Genomic DNA, 14240 nt, shown 5'->3' on the forward strand with positions numbered 1-14240 from the left:
GCAGCTGCAGGAGATGGGGAAGCCCCCTCCCCAGAAGTCCAAGCAGAAGCTGGATGCCCATTATGGAGGGATCTGTGCTCAGCCTCTTGGATTCTGTGACTGCAAACAGTGTGAGGCCACCTAGCAGCCCAAAGGGCGCCCAACACTCACCTTGTGCTCACTCAGGAGGGCGTGTGCATGTGTGCACACACACATATGGGGTGGGGAGGGATCCCGACAGCCTAGACTGGCCAGGCAGTGACCCCCCCTCTGCACCTGGCCACACTCACCTTGTGCCCACTCAGGAGGGAGTGTGCATGTGTACACACACACGTATGGGGCAGGGAGGGATCCCAACAGCCTGGACTGCCCACACTCACATTGTGCCCACTCAGGAGGGTGCGTGCATGTGTGCACACACACGTATGGGGTGGGGAGGGATCCCGACAGCCTAGACTGGCCACACTCACCTTGCCTGTGTGTCCCTTCAGGTTAGAGATGTTCTCCAGGCTGGTTGAGGTGTAGATGTGGATCACGTTCCCATTGACAGCGGCAAACAGGTGGCCTCCGTTACTAAAGGCACACTAGGGAGTGGTTGGGATGAGAGAGACACATGAGCCGGGGTGGGCCCTGCCTGAGGATGCTGCAGACAGCTCCCAGGTCCTTCACGTCTAATGAGACTGTGTCAGGGCCAGAGGCACTGTAGAATGACTGCAGCAGCCATTCTGCCCACCAGGCTGGCCAGGGAGGGTAGCCTGTGATGGACAGTGCTCCCCCCACCTCATCTGCACCCCTGGGTCCCCAGGTACAGCTTTGTGATCCCCTCACTTGCTCCTGACTCCATGCCAAGGAGCCCTGGGCATGTTATTGTGTCTGGTCCGCTTTGGGGGCAGTAAGAGGAGAGTCTGGAAGACCTCCCATCAGTGAGTGGGAGCCACGCTGGACAGTCAGTGCCATCAAAGGGGCAGGATGTGTGTAGGGTACATTGGACATGAGGAAGGTGACTCCTGTGGGGAAATCGGAATGAGGAAGGGTAAAGCGTAGTGGAGAAGGTTTGGGTGAAGACCAGTGGAGGGACAAAGAGAAGTGACTTTGTCATCTGACTTGGGCAGACAGGAGAAATGGACCATACACAGTACGGCACAAGGCTGAGCTGTGGTCGTGGAAAGGAACCAGTCCCAGCAAGTAGAGACGCCCCTGGGTGGGAGTGGCTGCCTGGGTTTTGGGGTAGAGTGAGCTCCCTGCCCTGGAGGTCTTGGAGCAGAGGCTGAGACCCTGTACAGGGCCCTGCAGCACAGGATGCCCTTCTGGCGGCTCTCACCTCTCGGCAGCCCCGGATGGGGAATTCCTTGAACGCTCGGATGTCGTTAATGAGCAGATTCATGATGCGCAGCTTGTCAGCAAAGCCGACCACGGTGAAGTGCCCAGAAGGGTGAAGAGAGACTGTGTAGGCCTCTTCCTGGTACTCCTTGAACAGCTCCAGGTTACTGGGGACAGGATGGGGAGGGGCTCTCCATCACTCTCCCCCAAGCACAGCAGGTGACTGCCCAGTATCCCCCAGACAGGCAGCTCCCAGGCCTCAGTGCTCAGAGCCCAGGCCCCTCTAACACAAGAGAAGCTCCCTGAAGGCAGGGATTCTTAATTTTTGTCTCCATATCCCTGGGACCTTGACCTTATTTCTTGGCCTGGATTTATGACTGCACTGGGGTGGACACACCTTCACCCAGTACAGACCAGCACCTCTGATGAATGTGTCAGAGGCATCAGGGGCCCTGAGAATTGAAGGTCACCCAGGCAGCATGTGTCAGAGGCAGGGCTCAAGATGAGGTCTGTCTGGGTGCCGGGCTGGCCTCTTGGCCACTGCCTGGCACTGAGGAGGTGCTGGACACGTGGTGAGGTGGCATGGCCCAAGTAAGCCAGACAGGACCACAGTGGGGCAAACACCACATTCTCCAGGTGTCTTCTTCCTTACTTGGTCTCGTAGTTCCAGATGCGCACTGATCGGTCCAGGGAACATGTGGCAATGAGGGGCTTGCGGATGCAGGCAGCCAGCCCTGTGATGGGCGCAGAGTGCAGCGGGTACATGAGGAACTCAAAGTGGGCAGGCTCCCCCTGGGAAGATCACAACGATTCACAGAGGGGCACTCACCCAGCTCCCCCATGCAGTATCCCAGGAGGGAGAAGCCAGGAAGCTGGAAGAAATTACCCTGGAAGGAAAAAATGCTAAGAAAACACAAGTGCGGGCCACAGTCTCCTGGGCTTTCTGCTACCAAACATATCATGGAGGCAGTGGTATGGGGAGCAATGGTCACATGAAGGATACCAGCACTAGGAGAAGCTGCTTCATACTGGACCTCAGCATATCTAAGACTGGCTAAGTTCCTTTTTTTGTTTCTTGCCTTTTAATCCCAGAACCTGGTATAACATAGGAGCTTAATAAGTGTCAATTAGGACATCTGCATATGTAGAAGCGATTTGGACACTTGACCGTGTAGGTGAGTGTGCTTCCTTTTCATAGAGCCCCCAGACTCTAGGATTCTGAGCTGGAATGGGCCTTTGAGGTTGTCTAGCCTGAAGCCCCTCATTTTACAGATAAGGAAACTGAGGCCAGGACTTGCCCCCAGGTTGGTCATGCTGGTGGAGAGCAGGGGACCCCATGGAGGGGCAGAGCCCAGGTCCTCCTCCCTCACCTTGCTGATCTCCGTCAGGGACATGGTGATGCTGTACAGCTGGCTTTTGTTGGTGCTGACAATCAGCGTCTCCTCTGAAGGGCTGAAGCACATACAGAGGATTTCCTGCTTGTCAGACTGGCTCGGATCATTGCTGTTCTGGTCCAGGGGGATCTGCATGGCCAACCAGGCCCAGGGAGAAGGAGAAGATCTCGCATCAGCTCCAGAGTCCTGCATTCTGCAGGTGCTGTGAGTGCCCTTTCCCATTTTACTTGAACCATGGATCTTATCATTACTCCCATTTTACAGATGAGGGAACCGAGGCTGAGTGAAGGGACGTGATCTACCAGGGGTCCCACAGCTAATAAGTGTCGGGAGTGAGATCTGAACTCAGATCTTCTGGACTCCAAGGCCAGCACTCTGCCCGCTGTGCCATGGGATAACAGCAGGGACCAGTGTCCCACACAACCAACCAATTATTTCCTCTGCTGTCTCACTGATCATCCTGACAGCTTCAACTCAGCTTTCTCAGGGCTGGGGAGGGCTGAGCTGATGCAGGTCTGAGGAGATGGAGCTTTCCCATTTCCTGGTGGGATTCTTGGACAAATGTGTTTTTAACCAAAAAACATATGTTTTAACGTAACAGCAAAAATTACCCATACAAATTTAGAAGAAAAAATGACCTCTTCAGACGTCCTAGCTTGTTGATCTTTCACAAGCCCAGTGGCTTCAGGAGATTTGCCCCAAGCATGTTTTCAGAGAAAGTCTCCCAGAAGCAATTTGTCCAAGAACTCTCCCTGAAGTCACTGACACTTGTGAAAAGGTCGGTTTTTTTTCTAAAATTTTATTGATAATTTTTGCTGTTATGTTACCTTTAGCTAAAAACTGCATCCCTTAGAGTGGCTAGGTGGTGCAGTAGCCAGAGTACTGGGCCTGGAGTCAGGAGGACCTGAGTTTAAATCCTGTCTCAGACACTTAGTAGCTGTGTGACCCTGGGCAAGTCACTTAACCCCCGATTGCCTCCCAGAAAAGCAAACAAACAAAAAGCCCACACATCCCTCCTCTGCCCATAGAGACAGCCCTTGTAATAAAAAAAAGGGAAGGAAAACATTCAACTAAACTAGCCAACACAGCTCCCCCCCCCCCCCCCCCCCCCTGCTGAGAGATGGAGGCCCAGCCGCTCTGTTTGGCAGGGCATGGGGCTTCCTGTGTACTGGCAGCTTAGCTGATGCTCTGAACAGTAGGGCTGGAGGGGCGGATCAGGTCACTCAACAACTGCCCTGCTTCCTCCTGGACCGTGCCAAGAAGGCCACACTGCCACTGGCCAGGGGCTGCTCCACTGTTAGGCAGTGGCCACTGGCTGGGAGGGCTGCTCAGCGGCTGGCCCTTCTCAGGACGTGGCATCTGTGTTGGTGCCCTGGGCTCACTCCTGGGCTGAGCTGGGGGCACTGCTCCTTCATCTAGCTGGAGTGCTACTGTGCCCCTTTCAGCTGCAACGCTACAAATGACCCTTAGCTGAGGCAGAAACCTCTCTCCTTGGACCCTCTGCAGAAGGGGAAAGGTGTATCTCTCCTACAGACCAAATCTCGACTCACAAGTCCCCTGGACACATGAACCCGCTCTACGCTGTCCTGGGGTGATGGCTTTAAAATGAGTCAGCTTTGATGCCAATACTCCTGAGGAATCTAACATAGGGCCAGTGTTACAGGCTTCTTCACATGCAACTGAAGGATCAAGCTTTCCATCCTTTCTAAGGTGGGTAAATCTGTTTTCCATCTCTCCTTCACCTTACACCATCTTGTTTTTTAGGCACTAGAGACCTTCAGCTTTTGCTGAATTCTCAATGAGGTATCCCCTTATATCCTTAAAAAAACAACCAACAGGAAAAAAACCCCTGAGTTACCTAGAACTAAATACAAGCTCAGAGATCCAGACTGACCAGGGCTGAGGACAGAGGGACTCTCCCCACCTGTGTTCACCAGGGTGAAGATCTAGACAGGAGGGCACAGGGCACAGAGAGGAAAAAGCTCCTGGGAGGTGAGGGTGATCTGCAACATCCAGCAGAGGCCGTCAGAGCTGGTGACTTTGGGGAGGGCAGTTTCCACTGAATTATGAGGGCCTGGTCAGGGAGGCCGGAGGAGGGATAAGGACACTTGGAATGGCTGCTATGGAAGGACCACTGGCTCCACTGATGAGGGCAGGGTAGGGGAGTGGCTGGTACTGCCCCACCTCCGTGCCAGCACAGGCCCCTCCTCTCTCCCTGGGCTCCCCTGGTGATGCATGTCAGAAGGGAGCCTTTCTCCCCCTCTGTCCCCTGCCACCTCTCTGGTAGGCGCTCTCAGAATTCCACTGCTTCCTGATCGCGCTCCTGGGATGGGCTTTGGCCAGCTGGTCTCCTTGTACTGGGGTCTCTTATTTTATCCATCTGGTGTCTGTTTTATTACTTTTTCTGTAACTATGCTTACCTTCCAGTAGAGTGTAAGCTCTTTGAAGGCAGAAACTGCCCTCAGAACTTAGCACACAGTAGGCACTTAATAAATGCTCACTGAAGACCTATCCTCCTTTGGCCCCCAAGTACAGGCACACCCTCTTTTGGGGGGGATCCAGCTTGGCAGAACCTTCCAGATGTGGCCTTCAAGAAGCCAGGAGGACGTCTAGGCCACAGCGGTCCTGGAGGTCCCTGGTCTCCAGAGCCACTTGCAGATACTCCTGCTGCTGCCATCTCTCAGCAGCCTGTCTGCTCTGAGGTTCACTGGATCCAAATCTAACTCCCAGTGTGGATCTATCCTCCCCCTCCTTTCCCCAGGAATCTTAAAGAGCACAAGGACAGGGGAGCGCTTCCTTACCCGGATCTCCCGACTCTCCCGATAGGCGTCCTTCTCCTCCATCTTCTCGTAGAGCAGGACTCTGCCCAGCCCCGCAGAACACGCAAAGCCCTTCGAGTAGGGTGCAATGGCAGACACTTGGGGCATCAAGTTCTGACTCTCGGTCTTTTCCACAAAGAGCTGCTCATTGGACAAGTCAGGAGAGCTTGGTGCCGGGAATTCAATGAGGCTGCAAAAGGAAAACACCAGATTACAGGAATCCACAGGAAAAGCCTCATGGGGCTGAGGTTACTGGTTACTGAGAAGGAAGGACCCCAGTTGTTCCCCCTGAGATTAGGTCAGATGGAGACAGAATTTCAGAAACCCAAGTTCTGAAGTACCAGTGGTCCAACACCAGACACTTGCACCCTCCCAGGAATAAGGTGTCAAGATGCTTAGAAGATAACAGAGACAGGGTCAGCCCATCATCTTGGTCCTCTAGGATCATCCAAAGGCCTCTTGGTCTCTGCTAGGGAAATCAGAAGAGTCTTGGCCTCTTGTTCCAAGTGAGAGGCTGGGGTGAGAGGGGAAGCAGAGGGGTGGTGACATGCCACTGCTGTGGAAACACGCTGGGCTCAGGAGAAAGGATCAGTGTGGGAAGGTAAACAAGCTGTTTGGTGTCTCCACCAAGAGAACAAGAAGAAAATGCTAACAACACAGTTGGAGGCATGGACCCTGGCAGGAGGAGAGGCCCATTCCCTCAATACTCCCCTTCCTAGGACAGACAGTCCTGGTGAGAGGCCTGTGAGGACCCTGTGAGCTGACCCCATCCCTATAGCATTGGGAAAGAAGGGTGCCACACAAGGAGTTTCAATAGCCCAGCTGCCCAGGGGATGACGGCAGCAGTATCTGCTTTTCTCTCTGTATTTACATGTTCCACAATGAAGAGCTCTTTATGGGAATGTTTTCTTAATGGGAATGTCTGTGTTCTCTGGATTTGACTGGAGGCTTTTTTAGGGGAGGTCTGACGTGTGACTTGCTATCTCCATTCCTGTTCAATCTGGGTGTCTGTCCCTCAGGGCTCTGGCCTCTGTGATCTCATCAACTCCTATGATCTCAACGGCAGTCTCTATGCTAATGATACTCAGGCTGACCTATCCAGCCCTAATTCCCCTCCAGTCTCCTGTTTCCAACCGCTTGCCTCAAACTGGGTATCCCACGGACATCTTAAACTTGGCACCCCCCAAACTGAACTTGTCCCCCCCCAACTCTCTCCCCTCTTTAAACTTCCCTGTTAACGCCATGGCACCATCCTTCTCCTAGTCACCCAGGTTCATAACCTAGGTGCCGTCCTGGACCGCTCATCCCAAGTCTTGCCAATTTTACCTTCGAACATCTCTCCTCCTCCAACATCGCCATCAGCTGGTTGCAGGCCCTCAATACCTCACACTTGGGTTTCTGCAATAGCTGTTAGTTGGTCTCCCCACTCCAGTCCATTCTCCCTTCAGCTGTCAGAGGAATCTCCCTGTAGTTCACATTTGACCACGTCACCCCCTCTTTCTCTACCCTACCCCAATTACCTCTTATAGTCTCCAGTGGCTCCTTGTTTGGCGTCATCAAAGGGCTGAATATAAAATCCTCTCTTTAGCACTCTTGCCGGCCCAGCCCGCCTTTCTAGTCTTACACCTCACTCTCCAGCCATAGTTCCTCACAGGAGACACACCATCTCCAGACTGGCCATTTTCACGGGCTCTTCCCTATGTCCTGAATTCCCTCCCTCCTCATCTCTGCCTGCTGACTTCCTTCAAGTCCTAGTTCAGATCTCATCTTGCCTTTCCTGGTCTCCCTTAATGCTGGTGCCTTCTCTCTCTGTTGATCACGTACATTTCTACTGATGTATCTTGTTCATACGTGGCTGTTTTCCCCATTAGACAGTAAGCCCCTTGAGAGCAGGACTTATTTCTGTCTTTCTCTGCATCCCCAGTGCCTGCCACAGAGCAGACACTTAGTAAATGCTTATGGGCTATTTCTTAATCTACGCATACTTGATAAGGAGGAGGATGGCTATAGCTTCTACTTTTAAGGAGCCAGAGCTTAAGCTACCATCACTCAATATAGCTTTAAACAACAGCTATGCTAACTGAATGGGGAGGGACAAGGGTTAGAGGACATACTATCTGGGGAAAGCCTCCTCCAGGGGAATCCCAACCCCCTCTCCACCCCCACCTGTAGAGGGAGTCTGGTCATCTTGTTACACAGATGAGGAGAGGGTAAAGGCTGAATAAACATCTTCCCCCAATCTTTGCTGGGGAAATAACAAATCATGTTCTGAAGAGCTGTCCTGGGAAAGGGGCCTCAGATGGTTCTACCTGGCTTACAAGGGGGAATGGCAAAGGGGCAGATCCAGGCTGGGTGTAGAAAAGACTTGGGGCCCATTGTTCTGCCCCAAAGTGGAAGGGGCTGCCTGGGGAAGTGGGAAGCTCCTGCTCCATGGAGGGCTGCGTATATATGTTGGTTAAGCACTTGTAAAGTATGTGACAACAGAGATTCCTTCAGAACAGGGGTCCTTAACCTGGGGTCTGTGAGCTGCTTTGTTTCAACAGGTACTTCCTTTGTAATCTTTGTGTTTAATTTTATACATTTACAAACATGATTCTGAGATGGGGTCCACAGGCTTCATCAGACTGCCCAAAGGACAAACACACCCCAACAAGACAATCCATTTTCCACGTCTGGGTATTTTCACCGGATTTCCAAGGAATGTCCACGGGATGCTCTCCATCCTCTTCCCTTCCTGGTTTCCATGGCTTCAAGCCCCGGCTAAGATCCCCTCACCTTTGACAGGAAGCCTTTCCTGAGCCCGTGCTTAATGCTCACACCTTCCCTCTGTTATTTCCTACGTGTCCTGTACAGTTCTTGTTTATGTTCAGCTTTGAGCTCTGAGAGCGGAGACTGACTTTTCCCTTCCTCTGTATCCGCCACATTTAGCAAGGTAAGGTGCCTGGCACACTGAGCAGCCTGGCTTGGGGGTCTGGGTTGGACCAAAGGCCCCAAGGGGCCCACTCTCTGTCATTTTCTCATAGTCTGTAATTCTGAAGTCAGAAGGAGGCCCAAAACAAAGCATGGCCAGTGGCTTGCTGGTTTCAGCAGAACCTTAGACCAGTATTCACAGAGATGGGATTCCACAGGATGAAGAGATTCCTCTTCAATGCAGCGGAAAAAGAAATGGATTCCCTGATGGACACAGGGGCCAGGAGCCCTTTGGCCAGCTACCTGCACTCTCTGAACCCCAGTGTCTTCATCTGTCTAATGGTGGCTGGAGCGGGGAATTTGAGCAGATCCAGTGCGATGGTGGGTATTGGGCAAACCTTGAGGTACAATTAATGCTGGTCTTTTTAAGGAGGCTATTTTTGTTCTCTGTCTTTGGCTCAGACTTTCCTGATGACTGGTCTTGATGCCGAGGGAAGCAGACTGCTGCGGGGGGGGGGGGGGGGGGGGGGGGGGCCCCCCTCGGGGGGGGGGGGGGGGGGCGGTGGGGGAATCTCCCCATCCTGGGAGGTCTTCTAGCAAAGGTTGGCCTGGATCACTGTTTGTCAGGTCCCTGGGGACTCCTTCTGTGGAAGGGTCTGAGTGGATGCTGCTGAGCTCGATTCTGTGCCTCCCTGCTGGACAGCTCTCCCTAGAACCCTTAAGTCACTGCACTAATACCAACCTTTCCCTGCACCCCCCCATCTTCAGACTCATCCAAAGCTTCAGTACTCCCTTATAGCCTTCCCTGATCTCCCCAGTGATTAACTCTTTCTCCTTCCTCCATGTTCACTGTACATTAGGTACTGAGTCAGAGGCAGTTTGATGGGGTGGGCAGGGAGCTGATCTCTAGAGGCCTCAGGAAGACCTCTGGCAATCCTGGTTGGGTGACCACCTCTCAGGACCCCAGGCAACCTTCTATGACTCTGAAGCAAGGGCCAATCTGCCCCTGCAGGGGAGGGGTTTCCTCCCAGGTTGTGCCAGGCCCTTCACTGATCATGGGCCTGGCCCCAAACTAGTTATCTAAGAATGTAAGCTCCCTGAGGGTATGGACTCTTTCTGTCATTGTGACCCAAGTGCCAGCAAGGGGGCACTTCATAAATGTGCCAGGCCCCTCCAGCTATAGGTATGATTCCCCCATACTCTGAAATTAGGGAAACTCCACAAGGGGGCAGATAAAATGTGAATTTAAATACATTAGGCAACACAACCCAGGAATGGGTCTGTTCCCTGAATCCACAGAAAGGCTCATGGTGCTACTGATACCCACAAGGCTGGCCAAGAGCTGGGCATCCTGCAGGGGTCGGAGGAAGGCCAGGCTGGCTGGTTGCACACAGCCTCTGCCATACTAGCTGAACTCTCAGGGGAGGGTCAGGGAGATGGAAAAGGTAGGCAACCAAGAAAGGAGGGCAGTGAAAGTGGTCTGGGGCACACACCAACAAAGGGTGCTGTTGCCCTGGCCTGGAATCAAATGATGATGCAAGATTGTGGGTCTGGAAGATCAAGTTTGAGAGGGGCAGGCAGGAGAGGTCTGCAGACACAATCCCCAACAGGAGGAGGCCAGGGCAGCTAGGAAGGCTTGGCAAGGCTACCTGGGGATGGACTAGAGGAAATCCTGCTCCACACAAGTACCAGTGACCCCAAGGAATCCGAGACTCCAATCGATGGCGGGAGCTTTGAAGACTTGTTAGAAGCCTTATGGCACCACCCTTTGGTACAGGGCTTCATAAGGAACCCTCTGCTCCAGCCCCTGTGGCTCCATCTCCAGCCTCTGGGTCCTTGCCCAAGCTGTGCCAGTGCCTGGCAGGCTCTTTCCTCCTTATCCTGCCTCTTAGGATCCTGTAGGGCTCTGCTCCCCTAACACTTTCATGAGGCCTTTCTCTATCCTTCCAGGTAAGAGGGCTCTGCCCCCCCCCCCCCCGAGTGAGGTTAGCAGACCCCCACCTGACACCCCCTCCCACCTCGACGCCTATCCCTGAGATGGCTGGAGTTGCAGAGTGGCTGCCTGGGACCCACCTCCCCCATTCCTGTGGGAGGGGTCCTGTTACCTCTCTGAATCCTGGACCACCTCCATCTTCCTGTCACTGGCAGCCTCCTTGCACACAATGCTTGTTTCCCAGCGCTGATCTCCAGATTCAAACAGGAAGAGCTTGCCCATATCAGTGCCCACAATAATCCGGTCTTCAGAGATCCAGGCATGGGATAGGTAGTTCTGGGGCTCTCCCCGTTGGAAATTGGTTTGCTTCAATGTTCCCTCAGCATAACGGAAAAGTTTAAAGATGCCATTTCCAATGACACAGATCTGAGTGTTATCTTGGGGATTGAAGCTCACCTGTAAGAGGGAAAAAAATTAAGCCAGTTTTTTTTACATCTTCCAGGAGAAAATGTCTTCTATTTATAAAGGGCTTGTGCTGCTCCCCATTGCCCAAGCTGCCCCAGGTGTCCAAGGGCAGGAAGCCCCTGAATTCCATGTGCTTTCTGGCAGCAGCCTGCTCCCACGGGGAGGAGTATATCACCAGGAAGAATCAGCTATCCTGGCTGACAGGGAGAGCCAGGAGGGTCACTCTGAAGCCTCCAAGGGATGCCAGATCTGTTGTGCCTTCTGGTCTGGCTGACAACTGGTGCGCACTAAGTGTAAAATAGGGTGAGACCCTGTGTTTAGACAAGTCTGTGGGGAGGTCAGGAGCATGACTTCCAATCCTTGCCAGATTCTAGATATGGGTTTTGTAAAATGATGGTGACTAAGCCCCTAGGAAAGGGAGAGGGGAAACAGCAAGTGTTGGTTTGACAATGTCATTGCTCTAACAGTGGGTTTCACGTCTAATTCCTGTGATGAGGACTGCCATGGGAGGTGGCCTTGAGAGTGGACCTAAGGAAGTCCCTGTCACAGGGATGTCAGGGCTGGTCACTCACTGACCCCATTCTGCCGAGCAAATAGCAGCCAGAGGTCTTCGGCAGAGTCCACAGACAGGCAGAAGGTATGGGGGGAGGGCAGGGCTCCTCCTCAGAGGGCTGCAAGCAGAGGCACTATCTATCCTTGATGGTACAATGGAGACTCCTTTTCAGAGAAGGCTCCTGAGATCCCTTCTGACTCTCCAATTCTGTGTTCCCTATCAGTGACAGTATTCTTATTACATAGAAGAGGGCCTGGCCTTCATGAATTCTAGTTTGCAAGACAGTGTCAAGTCCCTAACCTTAACCCTGATTTTGTAAGCTGGGCCCACACCATGAGAGGTCCTGGGTTCTAAGTCTTCATTTATAGATGGGCACTATAAGATCTGTGATTTGACCATCAACTGTAGATCATACTGTCAACACTCCTTTGCCTACTCAAAGGAAGAACAGTTGTGGGGCCGCACAAATTAGGCTGTGCACTTCCTAGACTTCTGGGGTGGTCCATGTACAGCCTGGAAACTTCCAGACAGACATGCCAGGAGGATGGGTGAGCAACAGTGTTAAATCTGCAGAGGGGACAAGTCATGGAGTAAGAGCAAGCATAAGGGGAAGACTGAGAGGTCTATATCTCAAGGACCTCCAAAAAAAGGGAAAAGACCTATTTCTACAAAAATATTACAGCAGCTCTTTTTATGGTGGCAAAGAATTGGAAATTGAGGGGATACCCATCATTGGGGAATGGCTAAACAAGCCATAGTATAAGATTGTAATAGAATGCTATTGTGCTATAAGAAATGACAAATAGGATGCTTTCAGAAAAACCTGGGGGGCGACTAGGTGGCCCAGTGAATAGAGCACTGGCCCTGGAGTCAGGAGGTCCTGAGTTCAAATCCGGTCTCAGACACTTCACACACACACACACACACACACACACACACACACACACTCACTTAGCCGTGTGACCTTGGGCAAGTCACTTAACCCCAATTGCCCTCCAAAAAGCAAAAACAAAAAACAAAATTAAAAAAAAAGAAAAACTTGGAAGGATTTACATGAACTGATGCAGAGTGAAGTGAACAGAACTAAGAGAATGCTATACACAGTAACAGCAATATTCTATGATGATCAGTTGTGAATGACTTAGCCAGTCTCAGTGATACAATGACCCAAGACAATCCCAAAGGACTCATGATGAAGCTTACTATCTGCTTTCAGAGAAAGAACTGATATCGACTGAATAGACTGAAGCATGCTATTTTTACTTTCTCTTTCATTTTTTCCTTTGTTTTCTTATACAAAATGACTAATATGGAAATGTTTTTTATACTTGCATGTGGATAACTTATATCTGATTGCTTACCATTTAAGGAAGGATGGAAGGGGAGGGAAGCACAGAATTTAGAACTCAAAACTTTAAGTAAAAATGTTAAAATTTTTTAAAAAAGGAAATTAAGGGGGGGATCAGAAGAGAGGAGATGAAACCAAAAGCACAGATTATATAGGGTTAGCCTTGGTGAGTAAGGCCACCCACTCAGAAGAGAGAATATTGGGAATGATGTAGAGAGGATGAAGGTATAAAGGAGAAGAGAAAGATTAGGGTCAAAGGCCTCTATTTGTAGGTAAAAATGAAGTGAGGTCCTCCCCTTCAATACGGAGTAGCAATGGGGTGAGAGGTTTGGAGCAGATTGGGGGGTGTCTGATAAGGGGCAATCAGGGGACTCTGAGATCAGTCCCTATGACCAAAAGCATCAAGAGCCCCTGATGCTAACTCCCTCCTTCCTCTCTCTAGCAAGGGGCTCCCAATCACTTCCATCTGGGGCCAGGGAATGCCCAAGTACCTGACCATTCATAAGTCAGCAAGCATTTACTAAGAGTGTACTCTGTGCCAGACATTGTGCTGGGCATTGGGGCACAAAGGCAAAAAAGAGGCAATTCTTGCTCTCCAGGGCTTACATTGTCCTGAGGGATGGGAGCACATTCATAGAGAAATGAATGCTGGCTATGTACCAACGGAAGCAGCATTGGGAGAAAGCTGCTCCAATAAGTGGGGGAATCAGGAAAGGCCTTGATAGGAGGTGGTGCTGGGGGAGGGCACTTGGGGGATGTGAGTCAGAGGGATGCGCTACGGAGGGGGGGAAGCAATCAGATCGATCTGTGTGGTGAGGCATGGGGTTCTGCAGAGATGTGCAGAAGCCAGGCTGGGAAGGCTTTAAATGTCAACCAGAGGTGTCTCCACTTCTGCAGGGGAGGGAGCCTTTGAAGCAGCCTAAAGGGTGGGGGACAGGCTCCAAAAGTCTTAAGTGATGGTTTCGTGTGGACCAGCATGTTCTCAGAAGTCCTCATTTGGGCAGCAAAGGAGTGGCTATCAAGCAATGCTTAATGCTCAGTGAGGATGCTGGGCCCCCAGGACCTGGGGTTTGCTGAGTGGGCTTGCAGGAGGAGGCCTGCTGCCAGCTCTGTGACTCATACCTTCAGAAGACCTCAAGCGGGAGCTTTGTTTCAATCATTTCTCAGGCTGTGAAGGGCTTTCAGTGCCTGGTCCACCTGCTCTGCTCGGCCCAGTGCAGACATGACAGAAGGGTCAGCATTATAAGCAGGGCTGGACCCACCGGCTCATACTGCACAGTCTGCGAAGCCCTTTCTAGCCATGACTCAAGTCTCCTGATGACTAGGTGAAACAGAAGAGCCTTGGCCAAGGCAGACAGCTGGCATACATCAGAGACAGAACTAGAACCTGGATCATCTTTTTTTTTTGCTTTTTGGAGGGGGTAGGGGAGGGCAATTGGGGTTAGGTGACTTGTCCAAGGTCACACGACTAGGTGTGTGTGTGTGTGTGTGTGTGTGTGTGTGTGTGTGTGTGTGTGTG

General features: G+C 51.8%; 1 protein-coding gene across 1 annotated transcript in view; it reads right to left on the bottom strand.

Moving 5' to 3' along the window:
* Positions 1–14240, bottom strand: part of LOC138165441 (cilia- and flagella-associated protein 57-like) — a 55984-nt gene that overhangs the window by 36615 nt on the left and 5129 nt on the right. The window contains exons 4-9 of the mRNA XM_069093807.1: positions 10528–10811; positions 5495–5702; positions 2670–2822; positions 1952–2091; positions 1301–1466; positions 450–563 (exon numbers count right to left, since the gene is read on the bottom strand). Coding sequence (XP_068949908.1) covers positions 450–563; positions 1301–1466; positions 1952–2091; positions 2670–2822; positions 5495–5702; positions 10528–10811 — 1065 coding nt within the window. The remainder of the gene's footprint in view (positions 1–449; positions 564–1300; positions 1467–1951; positions 2092–2669; positions 2823–5494; positions 5703–10527; positions 10812–14240) is intronic.

The sequence above is a fragment of the Petaurus breviceps genome, unplaced genomic scaffold (assembly GCF_028583685.1).
Source record: "Petaurus breviceps papuanus isolate PSGF00001 unplaced genomic scaffold, PetGlider_PUasm1.0 208, whole genome shotgun sequence".
Lineage (NCBI taxonomy): Eukaryota > Metazoa > Chordata > Mammalia > Diprotodontia > Petauridae > Petaurus > Petaurus breviceps.